Consider the following 21,636-nt stretch of genomic DNA (forward strand, 5'->3'; position numbering starts at 1 on the left):
TGAGCTAACCTAACTAGCACGCTAACCTAACCTCACTTAAATTTTATTTTAATCTTCGATCTTCTCGCACATTATATTCTCCTGATACCAGATTTCTGAGCTAACCATGGGCTGCATTTACTCTCAAGATTCACTCGGAACAGAGTATGCGTTTATTTTGCTTGTACAGTTTTCAATATAAAAATTATTTACAGAAGTACTTTATTTTCCTCCCCAATAACAAAACTGATAGGAAGATTACAGTACAATAAGCGCCTGGTCCTTCGCACTTTGCCGTAAACACTTACAAATTTGGTAGGTATCAGGAAGATATGATGTGAAAGGAGGTCAGTCCCAAATACACCTGTTCTTTGTAGACAAACTTACGTAAAAGGTGTCTTGCTACTAGGAGAACAGAATTCACGAAGAGGTCTTTTTCTATCACTATGAGAGTTATTTCAAAGCTTAATTTCGATTTAAAAATTTGCCATTCTGTATCGGGATCATATGATGTGCGAGGAGGTGTTTCATTTCCTAATACTACACCTGTTACTTGTCGACAAACTTATCCAAAGGTTACAAAAGTTACAGCCCTTTGAATTTTCTTTCGAAACTTTTGATTGAAAAGTCTGATCGAAAAAGTACGAATTGTTTTGGATTCTACGCACCAAAATTAATAAGAAAAAGTGTTCTCCCGAGAAATGTTGGTGCAGTCGATTCTTGGTAAAAAAGGAACTGCCTTTTTTTGAGGCCGGAAAAAAAAATTGTCTGGGATCGACCGGGAAATTTTGCAATTTTGATGCAAGTGAGTTGAAATTTTGCGGGAATTTAGCCTTTACCTTTGTTTTTTTTTTGTGAAAATCGGACGTTTGATTACATATTGACCATAAATAATAATTGTATAACTAACGGGATGCTTTATTATTAATTTATATCTTTTACAATTTTAATTGTAGTGTTTTTAATTCTTGCAAGAACAAACTCCAATTAAATAATTGACATTAGTTATAAACCATAGGATTTATATCAGTGTGGTTTCATCCTGCGAGTCAAAAATCATAAGTAGAGAATGCTGGGACGATGAACGCTCCGTTGGGCTTAATAGAGCTGTACGTTCTCCATTTTCATTTAAAGAGCAATCCGGCGAGCTGTTGTCACCGTGGATGTAATTGGTCGCCGCGCTACTTGTTGAGGGCAGATCGTGAATGTCTGGCGAAGCAAGTGGGGGACAAGGTTTGGGGCTCGAGTCTAAGGATTCCTTAAGTTGCATTACGGGGTAGGATTCCCTGTAGCCTGACGTGCTTGATGTGTGAGAAATTGCGCTATCTTCGTCCCACGATCCCTCAGTAGGTTTAGAGCGAAAGGATATTCTCAGTTTGTTAGGCTCAAAGACCTGCTGTGGAATCGACGTAACCGATAGCTCTGCCGGAGTTTGTTCGGAGAGGATAGTTGTGGGCGAGGTCGTCTGGGATGGCGTGGTCACTGCAGGTATTTCTTCTGGTTCAATATTAATGTGCGAAACTTCGATGCGACTTTTGCGACTCTTGCGCAATCGAAAAGTTTTACGACTCTGAACCTTGACTCTTTGAAGGCGCGGCTTGTTCGGGTGCAACTCGCCGGAACTATCATCCGCTGGACTTCCCGGACTTAAAGGCGTTGTGGAGGTTTCTCCTGCGGAATTTACAGCTATATAAGTAATCATCTATAATAAAAGCATCAACCATGCACTTGTCGCAAATTTCAAATATTGCGACAATTACAGCTGGTGAGAAAAATACTTGAATATATGTACAAAAGGAAGACAGTTACCTGAAGAGTGTCTAAGTTCTACAGAAGAAACAAAACGTAATTTATGTGCCTTATGTTGTGAATCAGTTTTTTGTATGCCATGTTCATCACTAATGGAAGATTGCTGGGAACGATCTGAAACATGCGACATTCAACACACCTAAAGTACTCAATTCAGTCAAAGAATAAGCAGTGGTATGCAACAAATGGGTGAAAGTAATCCTTAAAACAATAAACATATTACCATGAACTACATGGGACTACGATCAATCACTGTTTTGCGTTCAAAATAAACCTAATTACATTTTCTGAACTCTGTAGCCCACTCAATGAAGGAAAAATAGAGGAAATGATTCGTGTATTCGCGTATTTTGGGATAGTTGTAGGTGAAGGTGTCTTAAATATTGTACTAAAAGTACTGATGGATGAGAGGGTGTAAAGGTTCCTTGGTTAAACCGAAGCATACACCGCAGACGCTGGAGCAGGCAACTCTTGCCGCATCGCATCCCACACTCAGTTGTGCATAGGCACATGGTGCTAAAAATGGAGTTAGGTGACACTGGGTTGCTTTTCACTGGCATTAGTATACCATCGCCGGCTCTTCTGCGGAGGGGGGGGGGGGCGGGATTTGAAAATTTACAATTGATTTCGTACCTTCTAGCTAATTCTCTAGAAACCATTTTTGAACTTCCCCCTCGATTTCTAATCAGTATTTCCACTCAAAGCAATAATCACCTTAAGTCAAAAGTTATTGTGTGGGTACTTTTGAAATGAACACACTGTATACATATACAGTGAAAATGAGGCGGCGCTGAGAGCCCTGTCAGCATCAGACAGGTTTTTCCAAGCTCTACATAGATTAAGTGAGTCTAATAGGGTAAGGTTGATTTGGGTGCCAGGACACTGCGGAATAGGGAGCAACGAAAAGGGGGACGAGCTGAGTCGCAACGGCAGTGGTGGGGTCTTCGTCGGGACCCAGCCTACCCTAGGAATTGCTCCCTCCGTTGTCAGGGCCAACAAGCAACCCACTCAGACTGTCCAGGGCCTTCTAAGCTTCTAAAACTGAATAGAAGCTAAATTAGGAAGATCACCGCTTAACGTTGGGCGAGCCCACGTACTGGTTCTGTGGCGAGCCAGATCAAACTACCGAGCGTGTGGTCCAGGGCTGTAGCCAGATTAGTTTCTAAGAGCGGGCAAATAAATCTCCAGAGGGGGCGAGCGAAATATTAATGATTTGCTGTGTGCCGTGCAGATGCCATCCGCTGAAGAAATTCGTTTATAGCGTAACCCACGAAAGTGGCGTGCTTATGTTTTCACAATTACGTCCGCCTGTCTGTCGTTCCGTGCTATAGCTCAGTCCCTAGACCTCGTATCGACTTCAGGTCACTTTCTTATACGAAAGGTTATAGATTCCAACTATCACAAATTAACTTTGCCCTAAATCGATCCAAATCGTTATTTATGCACCAATTTTTCTGCGAAAAAGATCAAACTCAGTGACCAAGAAATGATACATGTGTATTTTTGGTGACCAAAATATTTTTATACTCAAAGCATGTGAAATCGTTATTTATGGATCAATCTTTTTGGGAAACTCGATTGCTCAATTCCCAAGTTGTGTCAACATATTTTTGGGCACAATATTATTACTGATGTTACGTTTTTCTTGGGAAGAAGGCCTCGTATCGACTTCGGGTTTTCGCGATATGAAAGCTATATAGGTTCCAAATGTGCAACTATCAACAATTAATTTTGGCATCCATCAAATTGGTCAAAATCTGTCGATCTATGTGAGTAGGTTGCACTGGAAATACCCACGTAGTAGTGGTTTTGGTTTAATTGCTCTTACAAAATTTAGTTTCCATATAATTTGGTAGCATAGGTAACGTTAATTTATTTATTCAATAAATAAAAATAACAAACACATTTTCGAAAGCTTTTCAGCTTTTCCTCTGACGCCTAGAACACGTACAAGGTTTAGTTATTTTCGGTTTAGTGGTTTGGCGGAAAATAAGTGCACAAACAGGCGGGCTGATAATCATTGAGATCAGGTTCCCTGGATCCAAAACAAAGATTTCTGTCATAAAAGTTAGAGGTACCAGGTACCAGTATTGCAGGTGGTTAAAAAAATCATTAAAGTGATAATATATTGTAGCGAATATTCCAGAAATCGCGATGGACATCGAGGCGCCATAAAAGATTAGTCATCGTCGATAAAGAACGAAGGCGGATGTGGAATGGAAATATGACATGTTTGTTCTAGAACATTCTGAAGCGTCCTTGAGCACCCCAGAATATTGTAGAAAGAAATCTTGTTTGCTACATAAGCACATCGAGTTGTGGTTCAAGTTCAGTTCCAACTTCGATGCGCGATTGTAAGTGATAAATAATAATTACTGTGATAAATTAATCCATTTTAAACGTAATTAAATTTACGTTACAATATGTATATCATTTATGCGCCCACAACATGGGAAACACACCATGAACCTAACTCAGAAAACAAACTATTAAATCCATCTTTCAACCTAAAACATTTTCTTAATTAATATCGCCACTTAAATTGGTTGGAATTTTCTACCTCCTCTTTTGATAAATTTTTTAATAAATGTTTAATCATTTATGAGCATGCTACATTGTGTCATATTAAGCAATTTTCAAGAGCGGGCAAAGTGGGTCTCAAGGCCTGCTCTTGCCCCTCTTTGGCTACGGCCCTGATGTGGTCTGTCACTGCGACGCCTTGATCAGAGACAGACATCAGCTCCTTGGCGGCAGCTATCTGGAACCGGGGAGGAAGAAGGAACTTACGGTAAGCAAAGTCCTTGATAGTTTATTGAGAGGAATGGGCTGTGCTGTGAACCAAATTGCGAAAGAAAGGGGGTAGGCACAATGAACCTTTGGGTGTGCCTAAGTGCTGCCTGGTCAGGCTCCCCTGTGAATAGAATAGAAAAAGGATGCCATTGTTTCCTTTGGTCCATCCTCATTGGGTAGGTGGGTAGGTCATCAAAGCTCCGTGGTGCCCGGTTCAAATTTTATATTGATTCGTTTTAAGGATGAAAATGTTCTCTTTGCAGTTGTGACGGGAGTAGTCGCAAAGATTCCTAGCAATTGCTTGATATTAGGGAAGAAAAGCTCATTGCATTTCTCGTACGCCTGTAAACATTCACAGCAACTTCAGATTTTGTCAATTTCTACGATTCATACTTCGCTTTTAATGATTCAGAACCTTCGACCTCGATTCGAAAAAACTAAAGACATTATAATAACTAATAATAATAATAATAATAAATTGTCTTTTATTGGATAGTGTATAAAATACATATACAGTGAATTTTTTTTAAATGCGAACATAGGAGTTTGCATGCAATGTAATTTCCCTATGTTCGATTTTTAAAAAAACACATCAATCTATTGAGTAGTTCAAATGAGTAGTAGATACAATTGACAGCTGTCACATTTTTGAAAATACCGCCGTCCAATTTAATTACGAAATCGGTTAGGTTATTGCTTAGAATACCAAGGAGGACACTTCCAACATTTATTGTAATTGTTTTCGGTGTTTATTTTCTTATTTTCTTCATTTATGTATTGAATAAATGAAATTAGTAGAATACTAGGTGCACATGACCTACAAATAATTGAAGGTTGGTTCACAATGAATTGCGATGTCAGCGCGAGCCATGTGAAGTCAAGTTATCGTAAGTTTAAGAAAAATTTATCCTAAAGTTTCTATGGCTTCACACGGCTTCTTTAAAAAAATCTTACCGAGTGCTCTTCATCATAAAGACTATCAGTTGCTGTTCATAGTCACACAAGTTGTACGATTTGGGAATGTGAACCGCGCACACCTCATAGATTGATGTGTTTTTTTTAAAATCGAACATAGGGAAATATAATTTAATAATTTTGTACTGATTTGGCAGATTGCTACTGATCTCTCTCTTTTCATGTATGGGGAGGGTTTGAACTCTGTGGTCCCCCCTTACCTATACATGCTTGAGTCAGATTGTTCCAATAGACTTGGAGAACTCCGCTCACATGGCTCACTCGTTCAGGTTCAGTGAGTTAATACACAACTATAACATTCGTTATGGGTAGAGTTCAATATTATTACCTTTCTTCCCTTTAAATATCTTTTTAAATATTGATCCCAGCGAAAAAGTATATAGAATATTTTGTGGGAATAATTTTATGTAGATTATATTTTTTGCTATGGGCCACCGTTTACGAGTTATTTATGAAAAAATATATAATAATAATAATAATACATTACATTACATATTATCCCTAGATTTCCAATGTGTGTGTGTGAATTTTTTATTTTTTATTATTTTATTTTAATTTTTTTTAAGGGCCCGACATAACTTCACTAGACGAGCGACATATAGACACAGACACTAATCGTTACTTGATTTTAATCCGTGCGATTAGTTAACCAGGCTAGACCTGAGTTCTCATAAGAAACACCGACCATAATAATAATATGTTTATTTTCACCAAAAAAACAGAAAAGGGGAAAAAAATATACATACAAAAATACAAATGTCGCAAAAGGTGGAAAAAGGACCGCAATCAGTGAGAAAGCACTGCTTTTCCATGTGGCCTAAACACGTAGCAAGCGTAAACACCTACACAGGGTGTTTTTTTGGGAGCTTTAGTTAAACGTTTCTGGAAAAGTAAAATAGGTAGGATTTTGAAAATTTGTACTTAGGAGTTACGCTGAAGGCCGAATCGATGGTGCAAAATGGTGCACTTCCGGAAACACCGGAAGTAGATAGTAACTTCGTTATTTTTAATGGCAGCCCCTATTTTTGGTGAAATTTCAGTTCTTTTGATACCCACATGTCGATATCTACCATTGATGGTTTTTAAGTTATTTTGACTTCAAGAAAAAAAATGGCGGATGCTGATGGTACTTTGATAATTGATTACATGAAAACGGTTGTAGTCATGGCAACCCATTTTTATCAGTGCATAGAGAATGAATAGGGCTTTCTTTTAATGTATTTAAAAAAAAGTTACGTTGCGTACGACCGCACCTATGGAGATCCAAATTTATGAAACTTCAAAGACTAAAAACTCAGTTTTTTTTTAATGGAATGACCATTTTCTTACTATTGCATGAGACAAAGAATCGAAATGGGCATATTTGGACAATACTTGTTCCTATAGCTATCTTTAACAGTTTCTGACTTATTCCCATTTTATTGAATTGAAACTATTTTTTTCGGATTTTCGTTTTAGTAGTCGGCCATGATTTTATAACAATTGAATTTTAAACAAATCTAGCGACACTAATCCGTCACCTAATGTTATAGGTTAACATAATTTTTACAAAAATCGAAAAATGAGTAACTCCTAAGTACAAATTTTTAAAAACCTACCTATTTTACTTTCCTAGAAACGTTTAACTAAGGCTTCCAAAAAAACACCCTGTACATATTATGTATACGACACGAAAATATGCAAATGCAAATGCACGACCCCTCACATGCACTTAAATTCCTGATACATACATAGCACCAATATAATAATTTTAAAAAAAAGTAAGAAGAGAAGTTTTTGCAAATTCCTTACATCATGATTGGGATGCGACAATGCAGCAATTCACTTTTTAATTTTTTCTTAAACATATTTAAATTCAAGCTTGTTAAATTGGGTGATAATAAGTTTAAAACGTTAGCGATGTTATAAAAAGGGACTTTTACACCCCCCCCTCACTCACTACCTCCACCACCATCCATTAGTACTTTTAGTATGTTGTTTAAAACACCTTCACCTGCACCTATACCAAAATTTATCTTTGTCTTTGTTGCTTTTGGTCTTCTTTGAGTGGGCTAACAAGTTTTTATCCTAGTACAACTCATTTCAGCTCAAAACGTGAGTGAAACTAAGAAAGGGTTGATGTATTTTGGAAACCAAAAATAGTATAGAACTAGTTCTGGGCCCCAAATATCGTAAATTTATTCAACTTGGAACAGTTATGAGTGGTCTCTTTTAAAAAACATACTTTTTGAGCTATTATTAAAGTGAAAAATCGTGGTTTTTCGGCTACCACGTTGCTTCCACACGTTTTCCATATTCGCAAATCTGGATTCTTACTTCTAGCAGAGGTCCTACCAAAATACATATTAAGAATGGCTACTACTTCAATTAATGCTCAGCCTTTTTTTATGGACAGTTCTACTGATATATGGTAAAGTGGGAACTGAGTGAACAGATTTTTCATAACAGTTACAATGTTAATCACACAATGAATAGGGCAACAAAGCTAAGATGAATCCATTGATCAATATTTTACACAGTGGTAGGAAACAAAGACTCGTGCATACACTTAATGGATATTAACTAACGCCAGTTAATTCAAGTGGAAGGGGCAAAGAAATAAGCAGCATGTGAGCTTACCATTCACTACATTACTCGGAACAGAATTATCAGGTGCTGCTTCTGGCCCTTCACTTATACTGACATTTCCTTGTATGGAGGTTGATCCGTAACTAGCACTGGATGATGATTCTGCAAGTGTATGCTACTTACACCATCTTTTTTTTACTAACAGGAACTGGTTATTATACCCTTAGTAGGTTGATGCGAAATACTTGAATGATGATCAGGTAAGACCTTCGATCCGTGACGACTACCAAGTTCACCCCCGGTTAGAAATTCGATCAACGACGGTCGCTGATGACGCCCTTGGTTAACCTCGCTGGTCATTTGGACTGTAGGATGAGTAGACTCAGGTTTCCGTCCGGTCTCGGTACTGCTTTCTGAAGCTAATAACAGTTAGTTCATATTTACTTACAACATTGAACAACCATGCATTTATAATCTAAAGAGGAATAAACACAATTAAGAGGAAAAATTATTAAGTGCATTGAAAACTAAACCGAAACGCACTATCTTCCAGTTCTTCTTTCAGCTCCTTCATTTCGTGAGCCAATTCCATTAGCAAAGCTCCCCGGCTTTTGGGCAACGGCAATCCGACGCTGCGAATTTTATCTCGGATCTTGGAGTGCATAGTACGCTCGAAGTCCGATATCGGTGGTTGCGCAAGCTGCAAAATCGAGTTGTCAGAGAGACAGTCGTTGCAAAACTACCGGAAACCTTTTGAAAAATTAAAGGTTGCATCAGGATAAATAACGGAGTCCGATGCGTGACGACGAAATCGAGAAAATCCCACAGGTAACTGGTCGCTTCGTTACGTTTGCCGAGTTCGCGCATGGTGCGCGAAATTCTCGACCAATCCGCGACAAGTTCTCCTTCGAAACAGATCGTCATTATCTTTAAAGCTGCAACAATCCATTGTCAGATTTACTTATAGCTAATTGTTAAATGAAGGTACCGAGAAAGGAGACCTTATAGAGTGAGGTATTTATGCGAGCCGTCACCTTAGTGTCTCGAGTTCCTGTAAATGTCAGACTTCCAGCACGCATTTCAGTAGCTGCTTTTATATTCTGACCTGTGCTAATAGCAGCCTTGGTGCTTGGTGGACTCACAGAATGCAGAACCAAAAGTAGAGCGAAACTAATATCAGATTGTTTCATCACTCCGACATCTACAATGCGGTTCGTGTAACTGTCGGTTACATTTTATGAACTTACCTTTACGCCCGCTACCTACTCTTAGACACAGCGGCATTATAAGGTTCATGATCATGTTTTCTGATTTATCTTGTGTGGGCAAAATTGAGCTGCCCCCGCATACCTGCTCTAAAGTGTACATGTCCTACAAGGAAATTAAACTCATAGTTTCACTTTTCACGTTCCTACCTGTATATTAAGGATCTGCAACGCGATGAGGCGTACCACCATGGAGCAGAAATGTTGCGGTGGCGTTTGGGTCATAAGTGCCGCGGTAGCCGACGAGACACCTTCTGTAGGGCAACTCTCGCCAACTATTAAGGTCTAAAATTTTTCTTTCATTAGAAACGTGCAGAAACTGAGATTTCAGTGAAAATGGCTAAAATGTCGGGCGATATTGTACAAAAATGAATGAAGAAATAACTATATAATATGTACATACAAAGTTCTTGTGACGATTCGTCTGAAACATTGTGCAGAATAGTTTAAATCTTAGAATCATTCTGCAAGTATTGTGTTTGTATGTATATTGTGTTCGTGTAAAAGTTGAAGATGAACTTGACACAATCCAGAAATTATTTTTGCTTCTTCGTTGACTAAATCAATGTGCTTTTTAAGGGACATTTACTTTTCCTCCGGGAGAGATTAAAAGACAGTACATATGAGACAAAAAGTGCGCAATGAAATGTCAAATACAACTTACTAATTAGTGATTACCTTCAATGGGCCATTAATAGTCATTATACAGTTGTCCACAATGTATCTTTTTGAATTTGGAAGTCAGGGAGGGGAAGGGTCTGCGTTTGTTAGCCAATCGGATATCATAAAAATCTGTCAACTCCCCCAATGTTTGGATTGCAGTCAAAAATTGAAAAATGGCAATGATTGAGGAGGTAAATACGCTCAATGAAAATCACACTTGGGACCTAGTTCCTAGGCTGACTGATAACAAGGTGATTGATGCTGATGGTTCCAGTGGAGCGTTACAAGGCGCGTCTTGTAGCCAACAACGTGAAGCAGCCGCGTAGCGAGACGGGGGCGGTCCGCCTCGGGCGGCAGCCCGGGAGGGGCGGCATTGCTGGCCAGCAGCCGCATTACGCGGTCGGCACCTTACCATCGTTCAGCCATGAGTCAACTTAGATTATCAAACTTGGCTATTCTCTTCATCGAACACGAGCTCACCAACGCAATAGATTTCAACGCTGCAATGGACGAGTTCGCAGCCTTGAAAGCTCGGAAAATCAAGTTCTGACTTTCGTTCTGACTTCCGAGCAACTTAATATTAATTCCAATATTAGAGTTATTTTTTATTTATACTATTATAATACTACATTTGCAAAATAAATTATCTTCAGCAGGGAATGATTGCAAAAACCGGGGGCGGCATAACCGATCTCCGCCACGGGCGCATTTTCGTCTCGCTACGCGGCTGACGTGAAGGGATTGATTTCAGTGAAACCTTCAGCCGTGAGATGGCGATCGGTACGTTCTCTGAGAAAAAGCATTTATGGACTACGCCAAGCTCCTAGATACTGGAATAAGACATTCACCAATTTGTTTAGTAAATGTAACCTGTGAAAATGACACCTTGTGAACTTCATGACAATGTTGATGATGACACTTCACGTGGCTGGACGTGCTTTTAGGGTAATTGGACACTGTTGAATTCGCTTTTGCCTGTCACCATCTCGAATTCCGACTGATAAGGCCTCAAATCAAGATGGCGGCCAAAATGGCGACTAAAACTAAATTTTTTCTTGTTGAAAACAAAAATGTGTCATGATTTTTATGTAGCATATAAAGGGGGTTTACAGTATAGTTGAATTCCGCAGTTCTAATTTAATAAGCGTGTACCTGAAACCATAAATCATCAGCTCCTAGAACCATTCAGATGACATAACGACTTGGCAATATTGCAGGAGAATGGCATTTATAACTTGCGTCATCTGTCACAGGCACTTGTCACTTTCGTGCTAGATGCAGTTAAACATCCCTCTCAAAACGTCAAATGTGACAAACGTCAGACCCTTGCGTAAGGTTGCCAGCTCACTTCTACGTGATTGGTTGTAGGTTTGTGACGTATTTAGTCTGAAGCGTTTCAAATTCGGACTAAAAACACAGCTTTTCAATAATTTATTTTGGGTTTATTTTATTCGCAAATAAAAATTGAGGACACACGGGTCTTTTTATTTTTAATGTACTTTGTGGATCAGAATTAAAAAATGAAGGCGGGATGACCCCATTATATACGTTTTCCCACTTATTATTATTTTATGAAAAATGTAAGATGGAGGCTGAAATGGCGCTCCACATACCGCGTTTTGTAATATATTAATTTATTTTACTTTAAGTGAGCAAAAGATTTTGTTTGCACTTATTTTCTTACCAATTGAAATTTCTTATTTATATAAATAAATAAATTTATATCCTTCGACCTTCTCCGTACTCTTATTTAAATTCTTTTCGCTCGTAATTTAAATTCTACAGTGACTTTATAGAGACAGTGGCGACAAGAGAGTGTCTAATTTTTGATTGGTCGTTGAGATCGGCCGCCATTTTGCGTCAAATTTCACAGCTTACTTACTATTTAAGCTGTGTTTCCGCCTAAGGTTTCCGCTAATAGATATGCTCACGCGCATTCCCGCGCTTCTAAAAACGTCACTGATTGACAAATTTGAAATACAGGTGTCATGATGTTCCTTAAAAAATAGTATCATGACAGATGACAGCCTGACATTAGCGACTTCTGCAGTCAACTGCCAGAGGCAGACAGTGAAAAATTTGTGTTTCGATGGCAATGAATTCAGTACCTAATTGTATTTCCGCGTGCATTGGAGGACAAAGGCATCAAAAAATAGCTGAAAACGAATATGGCGGAACCTAATATGTGTGACAATGTGGCAGCGATTGAGGATATTGTTGTGAAACGCGATACCATATTCGACTCGCAGTGCAATAGCCCATCGAACAATTTCTATAAGTTGGATTCAGCGAAGAGTGTATGTTGACGAGGCAGAGTAAGACGTGCAATTGAAAGGATGGTTTTCAGAAAGCAGTTGATGGAATCTGGACCATCCACTCCGGCGGGGCTGTGAAAGTTGAAAGATATGATGCTGAACCCACTGATGTGTGACCTATGGGATGATCAAAAAATGTTTTCAATTAGACTTACTCAATGGTAGCGAAAATCATAATTATACGTCTTTTGCTTAGACCAATAAATACTAATAAAACGTTTAGAAAATAGTCGTTCACAATATGTGTAACGCAACCACCGCGCGCTGCGCCGGTAATTTGACTGCTCCCTAATATGATATTGCGGTGTACGCCACACATGCCTACGTGTATTGTGTGTTGCCAACTTTATGACGCAAAATGGCGGCCGAACTCCTATTGTCGCCACTGTTTCTATAAAGTCACTGTATTAAATTCAAAATTCTTACGCCATCTAGGTGTTTACTTTGTAATCCACTAGTTTAGATGTAAGTTGGTCCTGTAGTAACTTTGTCCTAAGTGTCATAGATTTCTTATTGCAATAGTTCTTTGTTCGGCGACTTGAGGTCATGCAGAGGTTTTTTTAATGGCACATACACTTCTTTATACAAAACGACATACAACCAAAGAGTAATTATGGTTACTCTTTGATACAACCATTTACATTTTTGCAGTGGCGGATTTGCAGTCTTGGCCGCCCTAGGCCCCAGGCCACGTACCCGCCCCTGTCTTAGTACAAATCATATAAACTACAATAATGAATTTACTTTATTGCCAACTTTTAAAATCGATTCAGAAATTTTAATTTAGTTAACTCTTAACTATAACAGCTGCTAACTGCTATAATAGACTCTTGCAGTGAGCAACGACTTTTCACTTTAAAATATTCAGGTACGTACTCTGAGTTTGAGTTATTTTCATCAGTGACGATTGGCCGCCCTAGGCCCGGGCCTACTGTGCCTTATGGAAAATCCGCAACTGCATTTTTGTCTGCCTTTTAGGAGTTTTAGTTTAACGAAATTTTTCTCTTGCTGTTTTGCTTTTGACATTTTGCTGACGCTATTGCGGATATATTTTACAAGTTCTAAGGACGTTTTCGGTAGGTATCAAAAATTACGAATTACTTTTTGACTTTGAATAATGATTTCTAGGCTTCTCACTTCTGGCTTACTCTTTTCTTCATTATTACCTACTTGATTGTACGTTCTACATCGATATTCCCTGTTTATTTCGGGCAGTTTCAACCTCTGATTCACCGTTTTTGAGCTACGGTCAAAAAGTTTACGAAGCTCTCTTTATAATTTTGAGCGTCAGTAACTTTTTTCTGACGCATCGGACGGTGTTTCTTACACTTACAAAAAATATAAATCCTGATGAATCCAAAGACTCCTGTTTGCTCGCTGTATGATAAGTAGAACGCGTGGTATGAGCGTTTAAAAAAATCTAATTTAAAATGGCGGAAAAACCGTGAACTTCCAGAGTGCGCAAACTCGGGATTTTCTTTAGAGACTCTTTTAATCGAGGGGCAAAAGAAAAAATGTACCCAAAATTCTTGGGTTACCCCTGTTAAATTTCCTTGATTTACTGGCCTATAACATTTATTCGGATTCGTCACTTGAATCCGAAGATTTCTTCGCTTTCGTTTTGGTGCAAACGCCTTTACACTGGCAACTTCTGGTGCACAGCATCCGTTTGCAACCACATCATTATTCCAACCACAGTCTGTTACACGAGGAAGAGTTTGGGTACCAAACTAGAGACTGAAAAAAGAGCTGTATATTGTATAAAAAATAAAACTTGCAAAAAATAATGTACCTAATACGCAGGTAACATTTGCTTCTGTACCTGGTAGTGGACACGCAGTATATGGAGTTTTCAATTAAAAAAAGTTTCTACCGCCATTTTGACCGCCATCTTGATTTTTTTGGTTACAGATTTTTTATAAGATAAACTTAAATCATATATATTGACATGATTTAAGGTAATAAATAGCAAAACGTATGTACTAGATAAAAATCATGATAATATCTTTGTTTAACAACAACAAGAAATTTTATATTGTAAGTATAGTGAATTTTACTCCCTATTTTGACCGCCATCTTGATTTGGGACTTTAGCAGCCGAATTTCGAACTGGTGACAGGCAAATTCGGATTCAGCAGGGTCCAATTACCCGAAAAACACTTGTCACCAAAATGTCAATATTTATTTCCCAGGAAGCCTACACTTTCCTAGCGTAAAGGAATGGGCAATGGTGAAACGACTCTTGAAGTAGGTACATAAAAGAAACCCAGAACTATGGAATTTTGTACAAACATCGTGGAGATGATCTTGAAGCATTCTGTGATGCGGATTACGGCGGGAACCGAAAAACAAGGAAATCAACGACCCGAATTTTTTACCATTCAATTCGTGCAAGACTTCTTTATTTATTTAATCACAGATCTCATTAGAAACTCAAAATTCACCTGACCTTAAAACCTAGTGAATCCATTTTTCCATTGGCTATAGTCACAGTAAGCTTTAATTGCCATTTTGATATAATGAAAGCGCTTTTCTTAAAAGTGAAATACCTTTCAACTTTTCGGTTTGGGCGTGAAACATTTTTTTTTGTTGGTATTAGCAAAATTTCATGAAAAAGTGAAATAGAATTGCAGCATAATATGTAAAGCACATGTATCACTTCAAAAATTTCTGGAAAGTTATTTCACTTTTAACTTTCATGAAATAAATTTCAGCATGTAAAACAGGTTTGGGACCTACTGGTAGTGTACTGCATTGTGTCAGTTCAACAAAGTGAAAGTTTTGGAGAAGCACATTGTAATAAAGATCTAAAAATAAAACAAGCACAATTACCTGACATGTATTGATAAGAGCTTTAATGTGCTGCCAATGCATAATGTAAGGGTATTTTACCATTGTGTCGTATATTCCTTTCAACAAACCAGCAGCAGCATCCCAGTCAGTATTCCGCTATAACAAACGTTTGAAATATTCACAAGCAAATGATGCGAATTGTGTACCCGTATTGAAGGTTTTTTAGATATCTTTTGGAAAACTTTATCCAACCTCCTCAGTATTGTAACAAGAGCTGGTCTCATGGCATCGTTCGCCCATTCAGTCGACGATAGAATGTAAGTCATGTAATGCTGTAAACCACGGCAACCCATTGATTCGGGATCGTAAGGTGACACTTTCAATAAGCTGTGTGCGATATCTGCCAGTCGCTGGAATTCGTTTTATACGTAAAGTCCCATACAGTGATATTTATTAAGAAGTAGACATAAGGATTTACGTGTATTTTTTTCCCCTATGTCTACTTTGAAAAGACAAAATCTCTTCTGAAGGCGCCTAAAAGATCTGATTGTCATATTGATTAAATTTAATATATTGTTGCTTTGGCTTCCCAGAACATAAATCTCTTTCGCTTCTTAAACGGTTTCTGGCACTTTACCAATTAACAGTACCAACTTTTTCTTCAGTTAAATACATCACACACAAATGAAAACAAAAATACGGAAGCCAAAGCAACAATATTCAGCGAGATTTGTTTTAAGAAGCTATTTTGGTTGCATAAAATTAGGCGCCTTCAGAAGAGATTTTGTCTTTTCAAAGTAGACATTGGAAAAAACAATAGACGTCGACCCCAAAGTATCTATTTCTTAATAAATAGCACTGTATAGTAAGGATACTTACGACGTGCGAGCGGATATCCAACAGTTCAATAATTTTACCCTCTTGATTAGTTTTTTTATTAAGCTCCTGAATGCGGGAAGTTGCGCGGCAAATGAAGTCGCCGACTAACGATAACAGTACATCGCGGGGTCGTCTGTACTCCGCCCTTAGCACTTCCGAATCCTCGACATCGTGCTCGTATATGGTCTTAGCTCGTGAATGTTCGCTCATAAATTTCGAATGGGATTCGTCCTCAAAATCATATCCTGGAGAATACGGACCACGACTATAGTTCCGTTGACTGGAGCCCTTGTGTTCCGGACTAGATCTATATGGTCCGTTGTAGCTTCTGCAGATGAGATAGTATTAGCCGGTCTATTCGATAATGTCGGTGTACATACTTAGTTAGAGCTTCACAGTTGTTCACTAACGTCCGTATAGCGATCGATAATTGATGCAAAATCTCCCTTTCGCTTTTACCTTCTTTGTTATATGACGGCAGCTGGATATGCTGAACGTAACAAGGCAGGATTGCCTCCAGAATAATCTGCAAGTTAACAATTGTTCAACTCGTGAGTTACGCATTTGTTCGTACTTCTTACCAACATTTGGTAACCTCGTACGCTTTCGGATGCATACGAAACCACCATAACGCACAGAGAAATGCAATCCAAAATGGTAACCATTTCGTTTTCGTCGTGGTAACAAAAATCGATCGCTTTTAGCGGTTTTTCTTCTTTGACTAATTCGCCTATGTTAAGGGGATCGGGGGAGGGTGTTTCCAAGCTTAACAGCAAGTTGAATAGACAGCTTGATTGTATCTAAAAATAAGTGAGTCGGGTTTAACAATCAAATAAAAACACAGAGAGAGTTACAGATAATAAGTCAATTCTATATGCAATTTTTGTATTTTTTTAAATGATGGAGTGTTTCTGGTTGTTTGAATACTTTATTAATCAACTGAACTGCATACCATGACAAATAAAAAAACTGGTCTCTGGAGAGACTATATACCTAAAGCTCTGAAAAGCTGCTAAGTACGTAGTTATGAAAAACTTCTGAGCGTTTCCTTTACATTGCAAGGCAAAACGAGCTTATCAAGCTCCAAAAATGGCCTTCTAATAGCCACAAGACTATTCTAGAGAGCTTTGGAAAAGCCTAAAAAGTTCTTGTGTTCTGTAATAAAACCTGCTGCTTGATCAGTGTGGAAAAACCTTGTTTGAAAGCTCTTAAAAGCTCTTACAAGACAAAAGATAAGCCTTTTGTAGACTCGCGTGGACCTAGAAATTTCTGAACAATTCTGGGCCTTTACAGGGCATCCATAGACCTTCTTCCATCAGAGCCTCTTAGATGCCCTCCAGAGCTTCTACAGCATTTATGAGCCTTTGCAGAGCTCTTCAATGGTCATTTCTCGGAATGTATAGGGTCAAATGCTTATGAGACTTGAGACTTTCTGAGATTTCTAGGATCTGGGGAGGGTGTACACTGTGCCCAAGATAAGGATGTCTATCAAGGGGAGCTCGGAAACCATAGAATATATGACGATTGTCAAATTAGGGAAAAGTTGCGTAATTAAACAGTTTACTTTAAAGAGAAAACCAGATACCTAATTCGGATTACTTCCGAAGATGTCCCCGGAAAACGGAACGATTTCGTTTTTATTTTTTTACATGGCCCGTAAAAAAGTATATACTGATGTATTGAGTAGCATTTTTTATTACAAGTACAATAAAGGGCAACATACAAAAAAACAAAAGTTGGAAACTGTTGGTTTCAACGGGATGGTGCGCCCGCGCACAACGCCTTAATTGTGCGAGAATACCTACCTATCGGACAAATTCCTTGTAAAATAGAAAATTTGTCTGATAAGTATTCTCACACGACTATACATTGTATATATATATGTGTATATGTGTATACAGTATCATATATTTTATGGTTTCCGAGATCATCCTTATCTTGGACACAGATAAAACAGTGGAAAGCTCCTAGGAAGTTCTAAAGATTTTCGATTGCTAAAAAATAATACTGTGGAAACAACTTTCCAAGAAACTATGAAGATCTGGAAAAGATAGAAGAAGCTTGTACTTGAGCGTAAAAAAACCACTGAGTCCATCCAGGTCTTTACAAGAGCTATGCGAGCCTAGGGAGTCTGGAAATGACAAAAAAAAAGCTCTGAAACGTTTCACATTGCAATGCAAAGTCTTCAGATGCTGTAAAATGCATCTGTAATATTCTAGATGGCGTGTAAAAAGCCTTATTATTTGTCAATTTCTGAGCTAAACGAACATAGGCAGCCCTGAAAAATGAGTAGGGCTCAGAAAGCTGTGGAACAAGGGGGAGAGGGAGGAGTAAAGGTAAATTAGACATGGTCACTCTAATTTACTTAAGGTCTCACAATGAAACTGTGCTTTAGGTCACAGGTAATCAGAGTAATGTACTGAGCCATTGTTAGGTACTGTTCAATAAACACCCATTAAATTGTATAATATTTAAATTACAAGAAATCAAACAAACAAAAAGCAGGGCCAATGATCCTAATTAAAACAAACCAAAAGAGCAGGGGACAAAGATCCCACCAATCCCAATTAACACAGTTTCAAGATTTTAAAAAATCAAAAAAAAGTATGGGATTTATCTCATTTCAAAATAAAAAAAACAAGAAAGCATCAGAGGACAATGATCCCTTTAAAAAAAAACCAAAAGAACAGGGGACAAAGATTCCAACCATCCTCATTAATCTCGTTACAAAATAAAACAAAAGCAAAAGAGAATCAGGAGACGAAGATTCCACCCCTCTCAATTAATTCCTTAAAAAAAAAACAGCTGACAATTAAGGAGCGCGCCCACCGAATCCGTTCCGCTCGGCACAGTCCCGTCTCTCCGTCCGAGTTGCTTTACACAGAAAGCAATGAGTAGCGCCCACCCAATCCGTCGCACTCCGACCCGTTCGGCACCGTCCAGTTCGTCTCCGTCGTGGTTGCTTCGACTAGCAACTTTTGCCGGTGACGCACCCGTCTATCGCTAAAATTCTAAAATAGCAGTACATTATACGTCGCAATTGCAGCGCACAAACATGGGTGACGAAAAGTTAATAGAGTTGGTGCGTCATTATCCCATTTTGTATGAAATATTTAAAAAACTTTTCCGGGTCCTCTAGCAATTGTGGAAATAAATGATGGAATTCCCCATACTCGTCTCTTTTTATAAAAATATCGTGTACCCAATAACTTCTTTCTTTGATTTCACTGCATGCAGCCACTAAAATAACCTCTTCATCGGAAGAACTCTCTGCGTCTCGACGTGTTACAACCTCTCTTGATGCCATTTTGCATCGAACTAAACGCGATGCGACGGACGGTCACGGAAGCAGACGGAACCAGTGGGCGCCTTCTGGACGGACGGGACTGTGCGGAACGGTGCCGAGCCGAGCGGAACGGATTCGGTGGGCGCGCTCCTTTAAACAAAATGTTTCAAAACCCACTTGCGGGTGTTGCCGTGTAACACAACTGTAAATGATGATTATGAATAACGGGCAAAATACATAGATCATATAGTAGCTATCAATTAGCGAGAACCTAAAGCCACGTCTAGGTGGCCCAGGGTTCGAGATCTCGATGGAACAGACAATTGATTAGATTACCTCAACTTCGTTGTGATTCGCTAAAAAAAGAGCAGGGGAAAAAGATCCCATTCATCCCAATTAATTGGTTTCCAAAAAAGATACCAGGCAGGGGATAAAAATCCCATTAAAAAAACCCAAAAGAGCCCCATTCAATAAAAAAAAATTTAAAAATAATTAGAATTAAAATATAAAAAATCGCTGGTTTGCAATTTCAACTAAACCTGAAAAATCGGCGCGGAAATACACCGATGACAGGATGGCCGTGTAAGCGGAATATCGTTAAACAGGAAAAAGGTCACGTTATATTATGGCTCACTAAGGCAGCTTTATTATACCATGGGTGCTCGAAGGCGCACTGCCCACACAGAAGGGACTTCGTACGTGACATTGCTATCTAAGCAAGACGGTCGAAAATCAGAACAATAATGTATCGAGCCATTGTTGCTGTTCAATTACTCCCCATCCTTTTTACTTTAAAAAAAAACCAAACAAATAAAAATTCAATGAATCCATTAAAGATCTCACCCATCCCAATTAATCCAGTTTAAAAATAATAAAAAAACAAAAACAACCGAGGACCAAAAATCCTATTAAAAAAATTCAAAAGAGCAGGATACAAAGATCCAACCCCTTCCAATTAATCCCGTTCTAAAATAATAAAAAAAACAAACGAGCATCAGGGGACAAAGATCCCACCTATCCCAATTAATCCTGTTTCAAAATAAAAAAAACAAAAGAGCATCGGGAGATAAAGATCTCACCCATCCCAATTAATTCCGTCTCAAAAAAAAACAGAGGACAATGATCTCATTAAAACAAAACAAAAGCGCAGGGGACAGGAATTCCACCCATCTCAATTAATTCCGTTTAAAAAAAACTGGGAACAATGATCTCATACAAAAAAAAACAAATGAGCATCAGGGGACAAGGATCCCGCCCATCCCAATTAGTTCCATTTAAAAAAAAACAAGGACATTGATCAAAGAGTAACTATTGTGTACTCTTTGTAATGATCTCATATAAAAAAAAACAAAAGAGCAGGGAACAAAGATTCCACCATGTCAATTAATCCCGTTACAAAATTAAAAAAAATAATAACCGAGCATCAAGGAACAAAAATTCCACCCATCCCAATTAATTCGACTTAAAAAAAAGGGGGACAATGATCCCATACAAAAAAACAAAAGAGCATCAGGGGACACAGATACCACCCATCTCAATTATGTAATAGGTACCATGTCAAAATTTAAAAAAAACAAAAGAGCACCAGGAGATAAAAAATACCCATCCCAATTACGTAATTCCATTTAAAAAAAACAGCAAAAAAAAGTGCAGGGGATAAAAATCCCATTTCCAAAAAAAACGTCATTTTTTATAGCTCGCTAAAATAAACTTGTATAATGTTTAACTTAGAGTTGTACACTACCCCTCATCCTTTTTATCCTCTTAACTTTTGTGTCAATTTACAATGTACTTGCAAGTGATGATTTGACTCCAAAGAAATACATTCATAACTCAAAAAGGACATAAATGTTTTATGAACAAAAGTTTACCTTATGTGCGTCACCATAAGTTCCTTCTTCATCTGTATCTAAAATGGCCGAAACTGAACCAAACATTTGCAATATAAATGGTTTCCGATTCATTAAGTAAAACTGTTTAACAGCATACTCGACAGTTGTCGTTACAAGCTTATTTGTTGGATGGTTTGAATAAATCTTTAGCAAAGTAGGCATTATCAGTAGGTACCCATTGGTTGAGAATATGTTTTTGAAGTGAAACGCCGCATTTATGTACGTTGCAACGACGTAACGTAAAATAATACTGTCCTCCGAGTGTATAATAAAAGCTCCATTTAACACGTTTAAGAACAGGTGGATGTCCCCCGAATATGCAAAGTTGCCAGCCATCGCTTCAAACATTCGCGCGATTAGTCGAATCCACATAAACTTGTGCAGAACATCCAATCCTAATAATTGCTGCAATTTGTGACAGA

At 38.3% G+C, this 21,636-nt stretch overlaps 1 protein-coding gene across 8 annotated transcripts in view; it reads right to left on the bottom strand.

The window, feature by feature from the left end:
• Window positions 1–873: 873 nt before the first annotated feature.
• The window catches only part of LOC116162790 (protein unc-80 homolog), a 46,053-nt gene continuing 25,290 nt past the window's right edge, over window positions 874–21,636 (bottom strand). For 5 of the 8 annotated variants that reach the window (XM_031476498.1, XM_031476499.1, XM_031476502.1 and 2 more), the window contains 15 exons: window positions 21,194–21,619; window positions 16,618–16,836; window positions 16,417–16,562; window positions 16,037–16,364; window positions 15,364–15,567; window positions 15,197–15,313; window positions 9,537–9,671; window positions 9,369–9,492; window positions 9,110–9,322; window positions 8,872–9,056; window positions 8,665–8,821; window positions 8,343–8,540; window positions 8,173–8,283; window positions 1,789–1,902; window positions 874–1,650 (listed from right to left, as the gene is read on the bottom strand). In XM_031476498.1, the coding sequence (XP_031332358.1) occupies window positions 1,001–1,650; window positions 1,789–1,902; window positions 8,173–8,283; window positions 8,343–8,540; window positions 8,665–8,821; window positions 8,872–9,056; window positions 9,110–9,322; window positions 9,369–9,492; window positions 9,537–9,671; window positions 15,197–15,313; window positions 15,364–15,567; window positions 16,037–16,364; window positions 16,417–16,562; window positions 16,618–16,836; window positions 21,194–21,619 (3,327 nt within the window). In that variant the 3' untranslated portion in view covers window positions 874–1,000. Of the gene's footprint in view, window positions 1,651–1,788; window positions 1,903–8,172; window positions 8,297–8,342; window positions 8,541–8,664; window positions 8,822–8,871; window positions 9,057–9,109; window positions 9,323–9,368; window positions 9,493–9,536; window positions 9,672–15,196; window positions 15,314–15,363; window positions 15,568–16,036; window positions 16,365–16,416; window positions 16,563–16,617; window positions 16,837–21,193; window positions 21,620–21,636 lie in introns of those variants that run through there. The other 3 variants (XM_031476501.1, XM_031476497.1, XR_004143611.1) reach the window with 3 other exon arrangements.

The sequence above is a fragment of the Photinus pyralis genome, unplaced genomic scaffold (assembly GCF_008802855.1).
Source record: "Photinus pyralis isolate 1611_PpyrPB1 unplaced genomic scaffold, Ppyr1.3 Ppyr1.4_LG2, whole genome shotgun sequence".
In the NCBI taxonomy this organism is placed as follows: Eukaryota; Metazoa; Arthropoda; class Insecta; order Coleoptera; family Lampyridae; genus Photinus; species Photinus pyralis.